The sequence below is a fragment of the Bombyx mori genome, chromosome 2, assembly GCF_030269925.1.
Source record: "Bombyx mori chromosome 2, ASM3026992v2".
NCBI lineage: Eukaryota > Metazoa > Arthropoda > Insecta > Lepidoptera > Bombycidae > Bombyx > Bombyx mori.
In genome coordinates, this window is record NC_085108.1 from 5,842,175 (window position 1) to 5,865,149 (window position 22,975).

The 22,975-nt window shown below is 37.9% G+C and overlaps 2 protein-coding genes and 1 long non-coding RNA gene across 5 annotated transcripts in view; 1 reads left to right on the plus strand and 2 right to left on the minus strand.

Moving 5' to 3' along the window:
- Positions 1 to 22,975, plus strand: part of LOC134200481 (uncharacterized) — a 330,115-nt gene that overhangs the window by 106,155 nt on the left and 200,985 nt on the right. The window lies entirely within an intron of this gene.
- CPH2 (cuticular protein hypothetical 2) lies at positions 8,696 to 9,564 on the minus strand. The gene is given in 2 exon segments (NM_001173304.1): positions 8,696 to 9,414; positions 9,514 to 9,564. Coding segments are annotated over 2 exon segments (648 nt in total). The 5' UTR covers positions 9,526 to 9,564; the 3' UTR covers positions 8,696 to 8,778.
- The window catches only part of LOC110384750 (WD repeat-containing protein 7), a 130,519-nt gene continuing 120,692 nt past the window's right edge, over positions 13,149 to 22,975 (minus strand). For all 3 annotated transcript variants that reach the window (XM_038017617.2, XM_038017619.2, XM_038017613.2), the window contains 7 exons: positions 21,848 to 21,907; positions 20,917 to 21,102; positions 20,424 to 20,550; positions 19,484 to 19,661; positions 18,681 to 18,807; positions 17,552 to 17,722; positions 13,149 to 16,808 (listed from right to left, as the gene is read on the minus strand). In XM_038017617.2, the coding sequence (XP_037873545.1) occupies positions 16,636 to 16,808; positions 17,552 to 17,722; positions 18,681 to 18,807; positions 19,484 to 19,661; positions 20,424 to 20,550; positions 20,917 to 21,102; positions 21,848 to 21,907 (1,022 nt within the window). In that variant the 3' untranslated portion in view covers positions 13,149 to 16,635. The remainder of the gene's footprint in view (positions 16,809 to 17,551; positions 17,723 to 18,680; positions 18,808 to 19,483; positions 19,662 to 20,423; positions 20,551 to 20,916; positions 21,103 to 21,847; positions 21,908 to 22,975) is intronic.

A 22,975-nucleotide genomic window follows, 5' to 3' on the forward strand; every position in this document is an offset into this window, starting at 1 on the left:
GTTGAGCGATGCACCGGTGTTCGATTCTCGCAGGCGTGTACCAATTTTTCTAATGAAATATGTACTTAACAAATGCTCACGATTGACTTCCACGGTGAAGGAATAACATCGTGTAATAAAAATCAAACCCGCAAAATTATAATTTGCGTAATTACTGGTGGTAGGACCACTTGTGAGTCCGCGCGGGTAGGTACCACCACCAGAACTTATATCTCAAGGTGGGTGGCGCATTTACGTTGTAAATGTCTATCTCTAAAAAAAACTATTTACTCCGGTCTCGCGACTAATGCTAGTTGAAGTTTTTAAAGATGTCTTATCGTTGTAAAGGTCGCGTCGATACATTAGTGCCGATCACAATTTGTAATGTTCAATTTGAAAAGTTGTAATCATTAATATAGAAAACAAATTTAGTTTTTTTTTTTAGATTTGATGCGAACGAGATTTAATTAATCTTAACACACTGATCTGTCAATATAAAAACTTATTGAATATATAAATAAAAATTGTTTTGGATGTTCTTCTATATTCATTGTATTTTTGTTATTCATTTCCCTCCTCTTCTGCTATATTTTGTATAACATTATATGTTACGTCATATAAATCTAAGCTTTAATAGTACAGTTTGTTTTTGGTATTAAATCAGCTGGTTCTTAAACTACTGTCATATGACGTCACCTTTAAAATTTTATTATAAAAAGTGGAAAATCTATACTGACAAGTTATATTATCTTTTATAGTTTAGGCCTTGGTCGTATAAGTTTAGGGTTCGAACACATATTCTTACATATTTATGGACTTTTTGGCGGGAACGCGAGGAGTGAAGTTGTGTGATTTGTTTTATTTTGTCTTTTTGGTGTTTCTTCAGGTTTAAATGTGTAATAACGGTGGTTTATTAACTGTTTAGTGTCTGTGAAAGTGCACAAATGTGGGAAAATGAAACAAAGCCGCTGAACGTAACTTCTCGGGATCCTCCAAAAAGTCCACTGAAAAAGTCTCAGTAAATGACCTTTCATCTTTCATCCCATATCATCTCATCTCATTTCATTTCGTTTTCATTACATTTCATGCCATGTTTCATATTAATCAACTTCATTTCATTACATAATATCATTTTACATATAAAAGAGTTTTCATTAAAATTAAAATAAGACTTGACGTAAAGGTCTTAGTTACCAGGTCATAAAATCACTTAAACAAAATTACATATTTATTGTTGACATGTAACTACCTTGAGTTTTTTAAAGTACCACTATTGTCTTCGGTTATAGTGAGTCCTAGATGTAATTGAAGACATTAGTGGATGAAGGGGTTAAGTTTATATTGCTTAAGTGGGTGGACGAGCTCACAGCCCACCTGATGCTATATGGTTACTGGAGCCCATAGACACCTACGACGTAAATGCCGCCACTTACCTTGAGATATAAGTTCAAAGGTTTCAGTATAGTTACAACGGCTGCCCCACCCTGCAAGCCGAAACGCATTACTGCTTCACGGTAGAAATAGGCAGGGTGGTGGTACCTACCCGTGCGGACTCACAAAGAGGTCCTAACACCAGTAAAAAATGTCAATCGAACTCCCGTTTCCACCAAGAGATAAAATTGTTTTCATCATTCCCCTGCCCTTCTCCCAGTTACCTGGGGTCGGCGCAACATGTTTTCTCCTTCCATACTCTTCTATCATATACCGTTTCTTCGCTCACTCCCCTCTTACCCATATCGTCTTTCACGCAATCCATCCATTTCTTCTTAGGTCTACCTCTTCCTCTATATCCTTCCACATTCATAGTTAACACTCTCTTACCAACCTCATTTTCATTTCGTCACATGTCCACACCAGCCCAAACGCGCACTTCTAAGCTTCTCTGTCACAGGGGCCACTTTCACACTTCCTCTAACATATTTTATTCATTCCGTATTCTATCTATTCTCGTTACTCCACACATCCATCACAACATTCGCATCTCTGCTGCATGCGAATCGCCTTTCATCAGATAACAAAATTGTTTTGTGAATTTCAAAACAATAAACTTTTTTTTTATTTTTTTTATTGCTTAGATGGGTGGACGAGCTCACCGCCCACCTGGTGTTAAGTGGTTACTGGAGCCCATAGACATCTACAACGTAAATGCGCCACCCACCTTGAGATATAAGTTCTAAGGTCTCAGTATAGTTACAACGGCTACCCCACCCTTCAAACCGAAACGCATTACGGCTTCACGGCAGAAATAGGCAGGGCGGTGGTACCTACCCGTGCGGACTCACAATAGGTCCTACCACCAGTAAAACTTCACAATTCTTGTTCAAGCGAACCAGACTTGTTCGTTTGAGAGTAATTATTATTATTTATTATTATTAATACTTTATTTCAGTTTTCTTTTTTTTTTTTAAACCATAACATTTTGTTAGTAATAATTACTTATAATCTATGTTAGTAACATAAAAAAATCTAACAAATAACTATCATTATATACATTTTATACATTACATTTTTTTTTTCTTCATCCAAGTGCCTACCGCAAAGGCTATTGATCAGCAGTCCCTCGATCTTGCTCGATAATGTGTTTCCGTTAAATTTTTTTTTTTGTTACTTTTCACGTATGGTATTTTAGGAATAATTTGATGTTCAGTTGAAATGAGTGATGTTGATTTTTAATTCTATTCCGGAATGTAGATACGGTTCTAAAAGGATCATTTAATTTGGTATTCGATTAATGTTACCTGTTTTTGGAACGAAGTTCCTTATCGCGCGTTGTGAAAGGGGGCTAGACGGAAAAAATTCTTACGAAAAGTTGTCACGACACTTTTTAGATCCGTCATTCTGACCAATCAACGTGTAGGCGCTTATCGCGTGACATTGCTCGTATCCGATTGGTCCGCGTAATGAGTACAGTTTCTCGAGATAGCGTTTCAACAATAGTAATTTAGTTCATAGTATTGTTTTTTTTCTTCTTCATAATGCCGTAATTTATTATTATAACTTAAAAAAAAATTACAATTCCTTCACTAATGAATCGAAAGGAACTTCGTTCCATCCGGGTGTCCCTTGACACCTCTGAAGTTTTTTTTTTCTTAGGATTTTTATTGAAAGACTTTAAATTGTTTTTGATAGATATTAAACATACAGGTAGTTTTCCAATTACAGAGCATAATGCGACTCAGTGACGCACAATGCCGAATTATGCTGAAGCTTAATTGGAACGTGAATTAGTTTTCAAATGCACCAGCAGAGTGCGCTAAGTTAGCACAGTTTTAATTAACATTGATTATTTCTAAAAAACTACGACGAAACGAAAGCCTTACAATTTTTTTCAACATTAAATAATACTAGTGGTCCCGCAGTAGTCGAAATTCGACTATAATTAATTGGAATTGTAAGTTTGTACACTATTATGATTGTATTTTATACTTCTATAATCACAAATTTCGCCAAGACTACACTATAAAAAATATTAACAAAGGCAAACAATATTTAATCTATTCTCAATTTGAGAACAGACGTCAAGAACAAAAGTTTGATAATAAATAGTATGCATGCGTGTGTGCGTCAAATACATGGTATGTAGTGTGTGTAATGTTTTCTTTATCTTTTATGTATTATTTTAAAAAAAAGATTAGCATTGTGCACTTCTTCTCTATATTCTTTATAAGTGTGGAAAATTTCATACTCCTCCGTCCGCGCAATTTTCGTACAAAGGGATACAAAGTTTTTGCTTCACGTATTAATATATAGATTACTAACGATAATATAAACAAAATTTCGATCAATGCCAACTTAAAGAAAAAACACTTGTCAATTTTCTGTCACTGAGTCGGTATCGATTGCGAGTATCACGCGAGAGCAGTACTCTTGAGAGTGCTCAATTGTGCGAAGCGTTGCTGTAGTTGGAACATTCAACGTTGAGCATTATGCCGCATAATGCGCTCTTGTGCTGTAATTGGAAAACTACCATATTAATTCTCGTGTTTGCAAACTTTTCTTGGAATTTACGATATAAGAAAAAAATTCAAAACGTCTGAAGTACAATAAAATGGATATAATTCAGCAGTAATTTTGTTTTTATTTCGTAATTGATCACGTTAGAAGTTTTTAGTTTTGCTAGTGTTCGTATACCATACGATCGAACAAAATAAAAATTAATATTTAATGATCTAAAACTATTTTCAGTTTAGTTATTTTGAATAGTTATTGTTCAAAAAAATTATCGGAGTGAACTTTTCAATAAAACAATCTTCGTTGTCAAACCAATATTTGTTATGTGCACTCTTTGGGGGCGCTTAGTGTTTTCTCTAATACCAATGTTTTTTACCAAATATAATTTGCATATGAAAAGAGTAAAAAAAAATACTTATTGCATATATTTAGCAGTACGTTTCGCGATGATGTCATACTTTGAAACGTTTCTCGTAATATGCGGGTACTTGTTATTAATTTTTTATTTATTTAAAACAATATTTTACACGTGAAAGTGTCTTGAGTTTTCTTATAACGCCAAAACAAAAAGATATGAATTTTTGTTGATGTTCGCTTTTTTTAGATTTAGATTGGCAACATTTCTTTTCTGTTTTAAATATAGAATTATGACTTCAGTGCAGTCTAAGCCGCGGCCTGCGACGCACGTAATAATTAATACACCCTTAATATATATTCAGTGTTTATAAACGATAAATATATGGATAGAATGTAATTATATTTAAAATTTTGTGTACGGGTAAATCTTGTAATTTTTAAGTGTAATTGTCGATGTGTTATGTCATATTATCTTTGTGCCAGACGTGGCTATGTTATGGTATCAAGTCTGGCATCTCGTAATCTTATTGTCACTAAGAAAGAATAGATCAATGAGGAGACGTGCTATTGCTACTGCATTTATTGGACGACTGGTTGTATAAGGTAGTGCTTTCAATATTATCCGAATAATAAAACTGTAATCTATTTTTAGATATTAAAAAAACATTGCGATTCATGCGTTTTAACATACATAGGCACCAAACTAAACGTTGCCGTGTATATTGAGACGTAAATCTGCTAGCCTATTATAAGACGCCATACTTTACAGACACTCACTAGATACCAAAATAATTAAATTTTAAGTACATATAATTAGTCGATTTTCGTCATATCTCTGTTGAACTATATGCTTAAACTAGCGACCCGCCCTCGCTTCGCTTCGCAAACTGTAATTTATTATTGATTTCTCGACTATTTAATGGATGTTATTATACATATAAACCTTCCTCTTCAATCGCTCTATCTATTAAAAAAAAACGAATCAAAATCCGTTGCGTAGTTTTAAAGATTTAAGCATACATAGGGCCAGACAGATATAGGGACAGAGAAAGCGACTTTGTCTTATGCTATGTAGTGATTAGAATTGAACTGGTGTGGAGAATATGGGTGAACTTGCCTACCCATTGCTAATAACCTTGCGGATTATGGTAGCTTCAGCGAACGCGTAGGCGAGCTGATAGGGCTCAGCCTGGGAGTATTTGCTAAAACTAGTCCTGGAAAGAAGTGCTTCGCTGAATCTACCACCTGCTCGGAAACGCGACCCACTGAAAAGAACCGGCGAGAAACTCAGTGGGTTGTGTCTGAGGGTTAAGTTACACGGTAAACTTAATAGCGTTGTTTAGACAACTGTGTGATTAGTGCAACTTTTTTAACTTTCTCGATAACGTAAAAGTTAGCTAATATTAATAATAATAATAATAATTTATTTATTAACCTTGAAAACATTTACACATAACAGTTTGCTAAAAACTCTCCACACTAGGCGCTGCCTGTCTCGTTGAGAGTTTTTTACAGGAGTATCTTAAAACTGTACGTTTGCCGCTAGGGGCGCTGTTTCAACTGCATACAATTAACTTTTACGCTATCGAGAACGTTAAAAAACTCGCATTAAGCATACTGTTGATAATGCGACGGTGTTATTTAGAAGATTTAAACTGTGAAGTTTCCGACATTTCAGTCTAGTCGCAGAGTGCCAACGTATGTACGCTGATCAATGGAAAACTGGCATATTTGTAAAATTATTGTGTAATAAAATGTAGAATGAGCAAAACTGTGTTTTATTTGCTGTCGTTTTTCTTAATGGTAATGTGGGTTATGAATTAGCAAGAAATAAATTTATTGTATCGCATTATTGTGGACGGAGCGAGTTTGCGGATTAGTGCTACGGAAATTTTTGTGGACAAAAGCGGTGTGGCGTTTATGAACGCACATTTTTTATGATGCGTAAGCCGGAACGCACGAGAGGTGGGAAAAAGAATATAGTCTGTGACACGGGACGTTTTTACCGCCGAAAATTTAAAACGTAAAATAATTTATATGTAATGTGTTCAATAACTAATATAATATAATTACTTGGAATTGTTTATGCCGCTACAACAATAAAATTTCTATTGTTCCAACTGCGGTTTCAATTACATAAAACACGACTTTACGGCGAAATAAAGAAGGGACTCTATATGAACTCCCTCAGCGGCTTTGGGCCGAATACAAAAATGGGACATAGAGAAATGCATAACGTATTTCAAATTGCAAGACTATGAAAAGCACATCTGGAAATACTAAAAAATAAGTCTAGTTTGGAGACATTTCATTTAATTTGTTTTCACTCAGTTTTTTCTAACAGATATATATATATCAATTCAATGAATCTGCTGTTATTGCTTAGACGGGTAGACGAGCTCACAGCCCACCCGGTGTTAAGTGGTTACTGGAGTCTATAGACATCCACAACGTAAATGCGCCACCCACCTTGAGATATGAGTTCTAAGGTCTCAGTATAGTTACAACGGCTGCCCCACCCTTCAAAACGAAATGCATTATGTACTGTTTCACAGCAGAAATAGGCAGGGTGGTGGTATCTACCCGTGAGGATTCACAAGACGTCCTACGACCAGTAATTACGAAAATTATAATTTTACGAGTTTTGATTTTTATTACACGATTGTATTCCTTCATCGTGGAAGTCAATCGTGAACATCTGTTAAGTACGTATTTCATTATCTAACATTGAACAAAAATATTGTTTAATCTTAATGCGTATTGAACGAAAATGAAGTGGAACCTACGTATACATAGGTTTAAGAAAACTATTAAAGAACATCTGTGCAATAAAGCTTACTATAAAGTAAATGATTATCTGATTCTAGAAGATTGCACAAAGAGGGAATGAGTTGCTCGCTCCGGGCATTTCAATATTGTAATAATTGTTAAGTTATAATACTACTCATTGTAAAAATGAATATTTTAATTAAAAAACAGTTAAATTGTTTTTTAATACACCCCGCCAGGGCTTCGCCCCTGGTCCCCGCCTCGGTACTCCACGAACTTTCGGCCTGGTAGGAGAAAAAATAGTACCTATGTGCACCTCGGGAAAAAAACCCTCCCGCGTGTAAAATGTACCTACACAATGTACTATTTTTTATGTTTAAAAAAACGTCAAAACTTCGTCCCGCGTGCTTAATTAAAGTACTAGATACATAATTATGAAGCATAACTTACCTAACCTTGAATTACTTTCGAATATAAATTATGACCTTAATAATATCCGGATAACGTTCCGGTATGGAATTTGAGGCAGTCTCGAGGTTGTAATAATAGTTGTAATAATCTTGTTAGCTATAATAAACAAAGCTCTGTTATGTCGTCCGTCTGTATTTCTTCCGCGTTTCTGTTTCCATCGTACACAATTCGAAGTGTTTGCATTTTAGTTTGATAAAGATAATTCTACTACTGGTGGTAGGATCTCTTGTGAGTCCGCGCGGGTAGGTACCACCACCCTGCCTGTTTCTGCCGTGAAGCAGTAATGCGTTTCGGTTTGAAGGGTGGGGCCGCCGTTGTAACTAAACTTGAGACCTCAGAGCTTATATCTTAAGGTGCCTGGCGCATTTACGTTGTAGATGTCTATGGGCTTCAGTAACCACTTAACACCGGGTAGGCTGTGAGCTCGTCCACTCATCTAAGCAATAAAAAAAGAACCGCCACTTAATCGCAATTAGGAAATTAATTCTCTTCTGACAGTGTTTCTATTGTTTTTGACGAAAATCTATTGACAAAATGCAAAGTTATATTTACTAGAGGTCCCGCAGTAGTCGAAATTCGACTATAATTAATTGGAATTGTAAGTTTGTACACTATTATGATTGTATTTTATACTTCTATATTCACAAATTTCGCCAAGACTACACTTTAAAAAATATTAACAAAGACAAACAATATTTAATCTCAATTTGACAACAGACGTCAAGAACAAAAGTTTGACAATAAATAGTATGCATGCGTGTGTGCGTAAAATACATGGTATGTAGTGTGTGTAATGTTTTCTTTATTGATTTAACGTATTTTTTATGCATTACTTCAAAAAAATATTAGCATTCTGCACTTCTTCTCTATATTCTCTATAAATGTGGAAAATTTCATACTCCTCCGTCCGCGCAATTTTCGTAAAAAGGGATACAAAGTTTTTGCTTCACGTATTAATATATAGATATTGCTGTGACGGATACTTTTGTATTTCATTGCAACGATTGCAATATGCGATGCCAAAATAAAAAATTATTAATTCAGTCAACGTTCTCCTCATCTGTATGTAGCTCATTATTCACTCCAAATATAGAGTTCAGTTTAATTGTGGACAGATTACGGTCAAGTGAAAACAAAAACGTTTTTATTTATTTATTTATTTATTTTACACACATCCTCTCTCGCCTGCACAATTTTATTTACAATTCCAACAACTAGATGGGTATTAGGTGATTTGGTTTGTATCACAGATTACCATCCGTGAGCGAGTCCGTGGGTGAGTCCGTGAGCATAGCCGAGACCGTGGCCGGCGTAGGCGACCAGAGGAGCGATCTGGGCGGGATGGGATTGGGTCAGAGACTGGGAGACCACCGTCTTGCTGGCGGCGAGGGCGGAAGCGTACGCGGCATGTCCGAGCACTGGAGCACCATAAGCTACTGGGGCAGCGTATCCAGCGTGGGCAACAACGGGAGCGACGCCATAGGCAGCGTGGGCGACCACGGGGGCGGCTACGTGACCAGCGAGTTGCTTGGCGAGAACGGGGGCGGCTCCGGCGGCGGCACCGTCCAGCTGTGCCTCGACGGTCTTGACAGCGTCGACCGCCTGCCAGGAGTGGTCTTCGGCTGCGTTGACGGCTTGGCCGTGGATCTCGGCGGCCTGGTCGTGATATTCACGGGCGGCGTCGGCAGCGGCGCGGACGTGGTCGGAGGCCTCAACGTGAGCGTCGATGGCGGCGCCGTGGAGGTCTCCGGGGGAGATGGTGGGGGCGGCGGGGGCGAGCCCGTGGGCCACGACTCCGTGAGCCACGAGTCCGTGGCTGTAGTGTCCGGCCAGCAGGGCTCCCGAGGGAACGGCTGCGGCGGAGGCGAGGAAGGCGGCGGCTAGGATCTGCAACACACAAGACAACATCACATACCGCTTCTGACCAGGGTCACCGGACACACCGCTCGTCACATCAACTGACAACTAACAAAGCGCTCGACTAACCAGAACTCTCATCGTGCACTTCTGTAGTGGACTGCGCGAAGGCTACTGAATGCTCTCATTACGTCGCCGCATGTTTTTATACTAGCACCGCAGAGTGAAAAAGTAAGTGGTATTCATTCAAGGGCGGTAAGGTAAGGGTGACAGGAAGCGCGCCAATTTTGACGCATAATACGTTTTTAAATTCGCTTTCCTTGACAAACAGAACCGCTTTCATTGCACTTTGATTAACTGTACCTATCTATATATTAATACGTGAAGCAAAAACTTTGTATCCCTTTTTACGAAAATTGCGCGGACGGATGAGTATGAAATTTTCCACACTTATAAAGAATATAGAGAAGAAGTGCAGAATGCTAATATTTTTTTTAAATTATGCCTAAAAATGCAATTAAAAACCATTACACACACTACCATGTCTTTGACGCACACACGCATGCATACTATTTTGTATTGTCAAACTTTTGTTCTTGACGTCTGTGGTCAAATTCAGAATAGAATAAATATTGTTTGTCTTTGTTAATATTTTTTATAGTGTAGTCTTGGCGAAATTTGTGATTAAAGAAGTATAAAATACAATCATAATAGTGTACAAACTTACAATTCCAATTAATTATAGTCGAATTTCGACTACTGCGGGACCACTAGTATAATAAAAGAGTTAGACATAAAATAAGATTTTAAACAAGATTTGATCATTTGATCTATTTGACAAAGGTCTTTTTTTTACTTTTAACCACAGGATATAAACAATACTTTAGGTTATTTCAGGTTATTAGAGTTATAGTAACAGAAGAGTAGATTGACTATTGAATTTTCTTTCTTCTCGAATTCTTTTCTCGCAAACATTCATCTTATTGGAGAAAATACGATTTTGAGTATCTTTTTTTTATTGCTTAGATCGGTGGACGAGCTCACAGCCCACCTGGGGTTAAGTGGTTACTGGAGCCCATACACATCTACAACGTAAATGCGCCACCCACCTTGAGATATGTTCTAAAGTCTCAGTATAGTTACAGTATAGTATCTATAAAATGATGTAGGGGAATGATATCATAGCCCGCCGCGTTTAGCTTACTAGGCAGTTTTGGCAATAACCTATACCTATACGTATGTTGGTCAGTGGTTAACGTGGAGCGATCCACCGCGGTAGCTGACGCGAATAATCATGCATACTTAGTGTTTTATTGACCGCTCCGATGGGGTTTCCGGAGGATAATACCCTAAATAACCTCACTAGAAACCTGAAAATGATATTTTTTATTGCATCATTATAATTAGATTCGATCTTAATTCTTTCAAAGTTTCCAATGCAAATGAGAATAGATATCGTGCTTTAGGCATGCAAATAATGTCTTTAGACTACTATAAGACTAATTAATTTGATCATGGATCATGACAATAACTTCATTATTAGCAGGATTTTGTTGTCGTCCGCCTAACTTGGCAATAAAGAAAATCGCGCTGTAACTAATTAACTTACAACCCACTTCAAAGTAGGTTATAGTTTTCAACGGATTACTTTTTTTTTATTTTTTTTATTGCTTAGATGTGTGGACGAGCTCACAGCCCACCTGGTGTTAAGTGGTTACTGGAGCCCATAGACATCTACAGCGTAAATGCGCCACACACCTTGAGATATAAGTTCTAAGGTATTCTATGATATAATTCTACTTTAAGCAAACATATAGAAATCTATGTACAATGATTATTTTGGTGACATCCACTGAAGCAATATTAATTAACAAAACACGCAAAACTTGTAAGTTTGTTTGGGTCCTGTGGTAGCTTGTGTTGAGCTTATTAAAATTGACTAACGTATAAAAAATTAACAAATAGATTACAACGGTACCTAAATGAGGCCACAGGATTTTACAATCGATATAATATTAAGTACATACTGTTTTAACGGTCGTGTAACTCGAATTATTCGCTGTGTGTCTGTGCTGTGATAAAAAAAAAAACGATGCGCGTGCAACTTGGTGCACGTGAATGAAGTGAAACTTCTTTTGCAGTGTATAGTATTGTGATTTTCTTCATTTCTCATCCTTAAATCAGTTTGCTCTTGTAATAGGGAATGCTGTGTATAAGAGATGCGACATCTTCAACATTTATATTATACTAGCTGACCCGGCAGACTTCTTAGTGCCTCAATCGATAAATAAAAGACACATCAAAGGAAAAACAAAATTGTTTGTTTTTATATAATAACAAGCTTTTTTATATTTTCTCACCTTTTAAACCTTCCCTGGACTTCCACGAATAATTCAAGACCAAAATTAGCCAAATCGGTCCAGCCGTTCTCGAGTTTTAGCGAGACTAACGAACAGCAATTCATTTTTATATAAAGATATATTAATTTAAAATTATAGATAGAAAAAAAAAAAAATGATATTTTACTGGTGGTAGGACGTCATGTGAGTCTGCACGTGTAGGTATCACCACCCTGCCTATTTCTGCCGTGAAGCAGTAGCGTTTCGGTTTGAAGGGTGGGGCAGCTATTGTAACTATACTGAGACCCTTAGAACTTATATCTCAAGGTGGGTGGCGCATTTACGTTGTAGATGTCTATGGGCTCCAGTAACCACTTAACACCAGGTGGGCTGTGAGCTCGTCCACCCATCTAAGCAATAAAAAAAAAAATTGCATGGCCCTAGTATCGATGGAATTGTGAATTCAGACATTTTTACTATTACTGTTGAAGCTTAAATAGTTTATCACTCTAGTAACTTGGTTCGAAAAACATCAAAAGGTTAGTGTAGTGGAAATCTCAATGGCAGAAGTCGTTCTAAGCAAAAAAAAAGTGTGTGTGTCCGCTCCGACGCACGACTGGAGTTTACTGGATATAAATATAAATTTGTGTCAGTTGAATACAGTAAAATATGGAAGTTACGTATTCTAGTGAGAATGATCCGGGAGTTGCGGAACACGTGGATGCGGTAATTAAGTAAGTCTATATAATTCACTTTTACAATTAATATATAAGTTGTCCATTCACTGATAGAAGGAATTGTTTATATTTAATAAGCTTTATTAATAAATGATTTGTAGCGGGTTATATTCGGGTATCAACCCACTAACAGTTGATACGTTCAGGAATCGAACCCGAACGGCGTCCGGCCACAAGCAAAACGATGTCGGTAAATTAAACGAAACAATACGAGAAATAGTTCTATATTACGACAACACGATACACTACAGATTATTAACAAATTAACGAGACACAAAACAAACTACTAACAAATATATGAAAATACAATAATGAGAGAAACGCGCGATCAGTACGAGGCTTTGTGGCGGACTGCCGGCGCAGCAGCCCGGCGTCACCTGCGATAACGCGGCCGCGCGTTGGCTCCTGATTGGCCAATCAGGAGCCAATCAGGCGCATAACGCATTTCGTGTGACATGCTATACTCTCTAGTACGATTTTGGTCCCCATAATTTTCATACCCCGGGCCTATATATGTAAATCGATTCTTAAGGAGTAAACTCCAACAATATCTGAAAACTCGAATAGATGGGTTAAACTCTGCTGCTATGGCTACGTGTGACGGCGACAAAAATATAACAAGACTATCACACTCCAACTGAGCACAATTTAGAGCACGCATTTAAAAAATAAATAAAAACCACAAATATTCATATTTCACAACATATTTATTATTATATATCGTTCGTACATTTCATTAAATAATCTTATATTAAAACAATAATAATACTTATAATTTCCATTATTATATTTTTAACAATTTTTCTTTAACAGAGATATATTGGTTAGGTCCGAATTTATACTAAGTCTAGAAGCAAATCCGACCAAATGTGATAGATACGTTATGAATTAAATAAACAAAACTGTAATGTGAGCATAAACACTTTTAAAATCAATCCGAATACATTTGCGAGCTTTTCTGTGGTAGTTTTCCAATTACAGCACAAGAGCGCATTATGCGGCATAATGCTCAACGTTGGATGTTCCAACTGCAGCAACGCTTCGCACAATCGAGCACTCTCAGAAGTACTGCTCTCGCGTGATACTCGCAATCGATACCGACTCAGTGACAGAAAATTGACAAGTGTTTTTTCTTTAAGTTGGCATTGATTGAAATTTTGTTTATATTATCGTTAGCAATATTATTTAATGTTGAAAAAAATTGTAAGGCTTTCGTTTCGTCGTAGTTTCTTAGAAATAATCAAATGTTAATTAAAACTGTGCTAACTTAGCGCACTCTGCTGGTGCATTTGAAATCAGCATAATTCGGCATTGTGCATCACTGAGTCGCATTATGCTCTGTAATTGGAAAACTACCTGTATGTATTAAATGTAAGTTTATGAAGCCGCGAAAAAAATGCAATTTTTATAGGTTATGCTGTCAATGTAAATTTTGTACTGTCATCCTTTAATAAAAGATAGGCAGGTACATACTGTCACTAGAAATTAAAACATTTTTTTTTTGCTTAGATAGCTGTACGATCTCACAGCCCACCTGGTGTTAAGTGGTTACCGGAGCCCATAGACATCCACAACGTAAATGCACTATCTACCTTGAGATATAAGTTCGAAGGTCTCAGTATAGTTACAACGGCTGCCCCGTCCTTCAAACCGAAACGCATTACTGCTTCACGGCAGAAATAGTAGGGCGGTGGTACCTACCCGTGCGGACTCACAAGGGGTCCTACCACCAGTAAAGTATTTTTTTTTAAATAGCATCAATAATAACTAAAAAATATTTTATCCGTATTTTGATTAATTGCGTCTATCGGATAAAAAGGAATAAAAAATATGCACAAGAAAATTATATTAGTTTTATTAATGGAATGAAAATTGTAGGCTTTGTGTTCATGTCACTTATTTTCTAATGTTATAATTATTATATAAAATAAAACACAGCAATTGTTATTGACAATAATAAACAATATAGACGAGAAAAAAAAAATATCAAAAAAAAAGGTGCCCCCAATTGAGACAGTCGTGTTAAAATAAATAAATCAATTGATAAAATATCTAAAAAAAAATTAATAATTTAATAATATACATTTTTCTAATAAAAATTTCTAAGGCTAAAAATAAAGGAATAACAATATCAAAGAATGAGGTTATATTTTTTTTTTTTTTTTTTAATTACTTCAACTTTATACTTCCACATTGAACAGTAAGTCAAAGTAGGATTTTCTCTTGTGCTCTGAGTATGTACAGTCAACAGACAAATGAGACTAAACTAATTACCCGCCTGTCGCATACAACAAATATTGTTAACGTTGATTTACTTGCAACCAGTGTGTTTAGTGCGAGTTTTTTAACGTTTTCGATAGCGTAAAAGTTAACTCAAATTTGTATGCAGTTGGAACAGCGTCCCTAGCGACAAATGTTCAAGCTACATACAAATTAGCACCCCGTGGTACAGTTATATAGAAACATTACCGACTATACCAACTGACGCTACCAAAAAGATATCCCAGGCTCATCCAAATATTTGAGAAAAAACAAAAAAAAAGCCCGCTGAGTTTGTTTCGCCGGTTCTTCTCAGGACTGTGGCTTTTTTTGGAACCGGTGGTAGAGTTAACATTGTTATTTATATTTTGACATTCAACAAGTGTATCATACTGACATCTAAGTTGAAATAAATGATTTTGAATTTGAATTTGAATCTGAGCAAGAAATAACTAAAAAGTTGGAGCGCGGTAGGAAAATTTTAGAACACATTTTTAACGCAGTGACGTCACTAAATATTTTTTGTCTTTTTTCGACTACCGTCATTTTTAACTCGATCGCTACCGATAAACATCCTTAAGTCTTTCTTCGCTGCAGCTAATTAAAAAAGAATCTAAAGTGATTTTGGATAAAGCGTAATGTTTACTTTGATATATGCAATTGAAATACAGTTTTAGTGTCGGCCATCGAACTATAAGTTTGTATATTGTGCACGGCGAAATCAAAGTTGCTAATATTTGAGAGTAAGGCAGATAATCTCTTCCGATAGTGGTAACAATACAGATTCACAAGGACTGACATATCGTCGCTGTCAAACCAAAATCTGCTATGTGCACAAACTCAATTTTGAATTAACGAGTAAAAAAAAACATTTTTCGTATAAAATTTTTATATGAAGGTGAATTTTTAAGAACTATATCAAACTAGTGGACCCGGCGAACTTTGTTCCGCCACACGGTTTGTTTCAAACACATCAACCGGTCAACTTCAAAATTCTACTATACTTAACCATAGAATATAATTATTACGTTTAGCTGTCAGTTGCGTTTTGTTATTCCATATCAGATGCGTTTTGTTATAGTTACCACGTTTTATGTCGCGTCCCACGGGAATGTGATAAAAAGTATCCTATGTCCTTCTCCTGGTTTTAAGCTACCTCCTCACCAATTTTCAGCCAAATTAGTTCAGCCGTTCCTCAGTTATAAATAGTGTAACTAACACGACTTTCTTTTATATATATATATAGATTTTAATGAAACACATGACAGTTTTGTACAACCTTTATAAAATATTATCTTAACTTGTATGTATGTTTGTAACTGACTCCTTTAGACGCGATTTTGACCCACTTTAAACGGCCAGATTTCATTCAAACTTTGTAGATTTATGGAGGACTGATGACAATATACTAATTTGATAAGATTATTTCATTATTTATATTTGCAAAAAAAAAAAATAACTAAAAAACACGCTTTATATAAAACCCAACTAAAAAATAGAAAATAAATTTTAATAAATTTAAATTGAAAATAGTGTAAAAAAATATATATTTTATTATAAAAAAAGTGTGGGGTGCATGGTGTTATTAGTTATAAATATTATTCTGACAGATATTGTAGAAGAATTATTATTTCGATAATATCTTAAAAAAATATTTTCAATTTTTTAATTGAATTTTATATAAAGCGTGTTTTTTAGTTTTTTTAACTATTGTTTATTTATTTTATACGGTAGATAGGGCTGTGAACTATACGAAAAGGTCAAAAAGTAAAAATCTCAAAAAGTGCACATAGCAGCAGATTTTGGTTTGACAATGACGATATATAGACATGGCGATTGCGTTTTAACAAATACGTTTTGTGGTGGCGTGTGTTGCTAATTGCAACGACGGGTCTGGAATATCCGGGTCGGATCGTTCAAACATTGAACCGGGTTTCGGAGCCGTCGGCCAGCATGAGGGTGACGGTCCTGGAGTTGGTCCACACGAGGCGGGCCAGGCGGGCCGGGTTCAGCCGCGCCACGTCCGCCATGGGCGCCGTGCTGTAGCACTTCACGCAGCGGGTCTGCGCCGCGCCCAGACCGAACATACCTGCGGCGACGCGGCCACTGTACTACTGCACCTTACAAGCCTTTTTTTTTAAACAGCACCAATGCGTTTCGGTCTGAAGGGTGGGGCAGTCCTTGTAACTATACTGAGATCTTAGAACTTATATCTCAAGGTGGGTGGCGCATTTACGTTGTCGATGTCTATGGGCTCCAGTAACCACTCAAAACCAGGTGGGCTGTGAGCTCGTCCACCCATGTAAGCAATAAAAAAAAATTACCCTTCAAACCGAAACGCATTACTGTTTCACGGCACCCGCTCGGACTCACAAGAAGTCCTACCACAGTAAAAGCCATGTTAACTACTTCCAAACAGTATATTCTTTCTGTTTGTTTATGCGAGTTTCTTGTTGTTGTTGTTGTTTTAGAATTTATAACTAAATACCATTTTAATGTATGTCTAGACGTATTCACGGCGCATTTGAGTCATGAGGCCGAATTTTCAATTGTATAAAGACTGTCTCGACCTTCGGAGCTGGAATGCATGATAGTTTCGCAATAGGAATAGGTAGGTTCAAATAGCAGCAGAGGTGAAAATTTATTGAGCACCGTTATGATTTAAAATTCAATGAAACGAAAAAGCGACCCTAAAAAGAGACAAAAATATCCAACTTTAGGATTTAGCCTGCGAGAGAACGAGACAGAATGCTGAAAGGTCTTCACTTCTACCAATTGTGTTTCTTTTTTAAAATATTTAAATCTTTAGACATAAATAATGCGATGCGTTACCAGAGGTGCTCTGCCAGAAGGAGAGTCGGTTGTCGGTCGTGGCGTAGGAGACCAGGTATCTGCCGTCGGGGCTGAAGGCGCAGGCGGTGACGGGCCCGCTGTGTGCGGCCAGGGACTGGCAGCGCCCCGCCCGCAGCTCGTATAGCGCTAGCTGCCCAGTGTGGCTGCCGACTGGGACACAATCATACAGCTTTTTTTTTATTGCTTAGACTAGCTGACCCGGCAGACTTCGTAGTGCCTCAATCGATAAATAAAATACCTAAGCTTTTGTATAAAATAAACTTAAAACAAATAATTGAGGACCAAAATTAGCCAATTCGGTCCAGCCGTTCTCGAGTTTTAGCGCGACTAACGAACAGCAATTCATTTTTATATATATAGATAGGTGGACGAGCTCACAGCCTACCTTGTGTTAAGCGATTACTGGAGCCCATAGTCATCTACAACGTAAATGCGTCACCCACCTTGAGATATAAGTTCTAAGGTCTCAAGTATAGTTACAACGGCTGCCCCGCCCTTCAAACCGAAACGCATTACTGCTTCACAGCAGAAATAGGCGGAGTGGCGGCTGGTTAACAACTGAGACTTCCAACTTTTGTCTGGAGGTGGTGGTGACACTATGTATGTATGGCCTGAAGATTGTGAATTTGGAACACATTATTAAAATCTGCAGAAAATCAAAAAGCCCAATTGGTGGTGAATGTTTATCGCCCCCGTTGACGTTGGCAGTCATTATTACCTACCGATGCTTTTTTGGTCTCTAAACTTTACTACATTTTTCTTTGAACTTAATTAAAGTGAAACTTTTATTACATCGTCTCAAACTTTTTCGTCTGCGTGTTGCATGTCGCGTGACGGTCGGCCGCGGAGTAGGGATAAAGTGCAAGGCGCTCGTCAGAGCAGCCAAGGCCAATATGGTGGCGCCTATAGTTCGCAGCAGCTAACAGTGTAGTGTATAGACTGTTACTCATTAGTGCCAGTGCTCCACGCTATTTTGTTTGTTTTTGTCAGTGTATAATGTAAATGTTTGTGAGAGTTAAATATCTATAATGTGAAAAAAAGTTTCACTTTTACCGTGGTTTCATAAAACCACAAAATCCTTTTTTCTGTACTACAATTATGGACTCACCCGCAATTCTCCGGGTTGCTGGGCAGTGCGAGACCTGGTTGTACCGACAGATGGCCGGGAACACCTCGTTCAAACCCTTACTCTTCAGGTGCGACTGGTCCACGCAGTGCAGGATTATATCCATCACCTTTAAAACAACCAATTCGGAGAGTTAGTAGTATTAATTAAGTTAAGTCTTTTCCTAAAATACGTAGCTGACATTGTCCATGACATTATCAGTGTTTGAGCGACATGAACTGTTATCTAGGCTATATTAAATAAAAAAAGATGTAAATGAACCATATCCATATTTCACAAGTTTTCCCTCGACTTTTACGTCTATTCCTCCCCAGAGCTCGTATAGTGAGTGACTTGATGATGAAGCATTGGGGCAGTGGCAAGAAACAATCAATCCAGTCCAATCCAAGGCGTAGATTGGTTTTTTTATTGTCCGTTTAGTCAAACGAGCATACGGCCCACCTGATGATGAGTTACTGTCGCTCATTGACGTCAGCAATGTTAGGGGCAAAACCAAGCCGTTGCCTACTGTTTAATACTCTCCTTAAGTTTCGTTTGAAGACACGTCATAGTGCTCGGGAAACACCGTGAAGGGGAGATCTTTCCAAAGCCGGATGATACGTGGCAAAAAAGGTCTCTGGAAATGCACTGTAGATAAACGCAGTGGTTCCAGGTAGTCTACTCCGGTGGCGGTAAAATTCCTCAAAGCACTCCCCATAGAAAATGCGGTATAAAATACAAAGCGATGGCTGTTATTTGAATATATCCAGGCTGCCTCTGTGAGTGAGATAATCTAAGAGTCGCACCTCGACAAGCAGTTCGGCGACCTCGCTGTGCATCTTCTCAATGAGCAGCTCGATCCCGCGGAGCACCTCGGCCCTGCCCTTCTGTAGCGCGTGGTACGCCGGGGAGGGCTGTCCGCTCTGGGCCGCGGCCGCGCACCGCGCCACCTCGCGGGCCATCGTTGTTATGAACGCCGCCGGCCTTAGAGAGCACCAGTACGTCGTCAAGATAAAATCATTTATTGGATAATTTACTAATGTCATATTGTGTATGAGAAGCACCAGTACATCGTCAAGATAAAATAATTTATTCAACAATTAAATAGTTATGTGTCTATTAGAACTGAAAAACATTCAAATAATAAATAAATATATATTCAGATTTACAACAAATAAATTCTAAAGTAGTTTTTGCAATTACGTGAACTTTTCTTTTTATAAATTCCGTAATGTTCCTTTTGAGAAAAATTATTAATATCGTCGAGAACGGCAATGAGTATACCTTTTAATTCCATTTAACTGGAACCAGTGGATAAGCTAAGTACCGGAACGAAACAAATTGAATCAAAATAAATCCTAATTTCATTTATTGAAAATTAAAGTCAAACCTGTTAAAAGTCAATAATAAAATCTATCACTGATACTTTGTGGCTACAAATTTAAAAATTAATAATACACGGAACGAGAAATAGTTCGGCTTTTTTTATTGCTTATATGGGTGGACGAGCTCACAGCCCACCTGGTGTTAAGTGGTTACCGGAGCCCATAGACATCTACGACGTAAATGCCGCCACCCATCTTGGGATATGAGTTCTAAGGTCTTAGTGTAGTTACAACGGCTGCCCCACCCTTCAAACCGAAACGCATTACTGCTTCACGGCAGAAATGGGCAGGGCGGTGGTACCTACCCGGGCGGACTCACAAGAGGTCCTACCACTAAGTCTGGGGCTGTGGCGGCTCGTACCTGGCGGTGGCGATGAGTGTCAGCGCGTGTCGCGCCGTGCGACACGAGTCGGCCTGCGCGGTCAGCGGGAGACCGTACGTCATCGACGGAACCAACTTATCCGCGTCCGAACACATCTCCAGCAAACCTGCCGCAGCGAATACACAAAATTCATTTAACTCCTCTTAATGTTAAAAATACAAAAGGCGAACTCGTTGTATACAGCTAACAAGGTTTATACAGCTAACAATGTTTTTTTTTATCGCTTAGATGGATGGACGAGCTCACAGCCCGCCTGGTGTTAAGTGGTTACTGGAGCCCATGGACATCTACAACGTAAATGCTGTCACCCACGTTGAGATATGCGTTCTAAGGTCTCCGTATAGTTACAACGGCTGCCCCACCCTTCAAACCGAAACGCATTACTGCTTCACGGCAGAAATTCGTTTCAACTGTGAGTCAAGTGCTCACATTTCATGAGCACCGACTTAACCAACCACGTAAATCGACTCACCTAAAAGAACGTGACTGACATCCAAATATGGTTCCCAAACTGTGAAGCCCCTCCCCAGCAGATCAACAGCGGCACGCCGCAGGGGCGTGTGGGCTGGCAGGCGGGGACACGCGGGCGCCTGCAGTAAGTGCGTCAGGGCCAGTGCAGTCAGACGGGCCAAGTTATTCGAAGAGCTTAGCGTGAATCCTACAGATATGAAATGTTGTATGAAATAAAAAAATATATTATGTAATTTTTCAGTAATTCTCAGCGACCATACCGGTCACCGTCCTCGCCGAACCCGTCGCTTGTGACGAAGGGCTCGACGAGTAAATTAACCCATAGACACAGCCCACTGAGTTTCTCGCCGGATCTTCTCAGTGGGTCGCGTTTCCGATCCGGTGGTACATTCTGCGAAGCACTGCTCTTGCTAGGGCCAGTGCTAGCAAAACTTCCGGTTTGAGCCCCGTGAGCTCACCTACTAGCTCAATTAATCTAGAATAACCCCTCGAGGTTACTAGAATAGGTAGGAAAAATAAATAAATAAGCGACCATAATGTATTAACTTAAAACTGTTCACAAATGCATAGTCAAAAATATATACCTGTTAGGTAAGTTCTTCGAAATTGAATAGGGTTAGTAATAAACATATCGACGCTTGATAGGCAAACGTGACTAAGCGACAATGCGTGAACTTTACAGTAGACTAATTTAAAGTTGAAATACATGAAAAAAATTCTATTTTAACGAATCTCTAGCTGTAGGATTGAAATGATTTTAATAGACCTAGAAATATATTTTTTTGCGCATCGAATATGATTATTGCCTATCATTTATGTACAAAGCAGTTATTGTCGCTTAGTCACGTTTGCCTTTCAAGCGTCAATATGTATAATAACCGAATATTTAGAAAACAAGCATCTCTATTTACACATATTTGAGAAGCGCTTACCTTCTACAACCGAACTCTTCCTGCTGTCGACATCCTTACGGCGCTTGTTCCCGGCCGCACCTACGGAACGAGCTCGCATAGTACAATAATACAGCAGCAAATCATATAAACCATAATGAAGCTGTTTATTAAGAACAGCGTTTCTCAAACTTGGGCCCGAGATCCCTTACGCTATTACAATGAATTTTTAAGCTGTTGCATAGCTTTCATCGCGGGCTTTAAGCGCGACGACCGAATCAAGATATTCCGTAACGAAAATAAAACCTAACACCCCCTCTCCGGCCACCATGTAGCTCGCGTTCAACACATTGAGTGTGTAGGGGACAGTTAATGTTTTGCTTTTGCTATGTTTATAAATATAGCGTGGTCTTATTTTATTTTGTTGTTTTAATATCATATTATTATTGTCTAATTATAATTACATAAGTTGATAAAAAATGCTATGCAATAGCTTTACCGCGACAGTCCCCGAGTGCCACACGTGTTTTATTTTTACACGAAGAAATCTGTATGTTATAGGTTCTATTGCAATAATGTAAATTGAATTCGTTAGAATAGTTCAAAATTTTGAATAAATTCTTTGTACATCCTTTGGTTGTACGAAAAGCATCGATTTGTTAAAACTATTAGCGCGCCACCTGTCGTTTGATGACGGTACTATGACAGAATCATTACCCGAAGAGACAATAACAATTGCAGCGAATTTATCACAATCGGAAAAATAATTTAGAAATGCAGAGATCAAACACGGATACAGATATATATAGATATAAACAAATATTGATTTTTATTTATCGCAATACAGTAAATATGTTATTTCAATAACAAAAACCGTTTACTCAATTATGTCGATTCATTAAAGTTAGTCAAAGAGAGAGAGAGGGGACTTGAAAAGTTTCAGAAACACTGTCTAGTTTCAATTGCAAAGCTAAACTGACTCTGAGCGGAACTTGTAAATTTTAAGTGTAACAAATTTTACTATTACTTTTTTTATTTTTTATTGCTTAGATGGGTGGACGAGCTCACAGCCCACCTGGTGTTAAGTGGTTACTGGAGCCCATAGACATCCACAACGTAAAATGCGCCACTCACCTTGAGATATAAGTTCTAAGGTCTCAAGTATAGTTA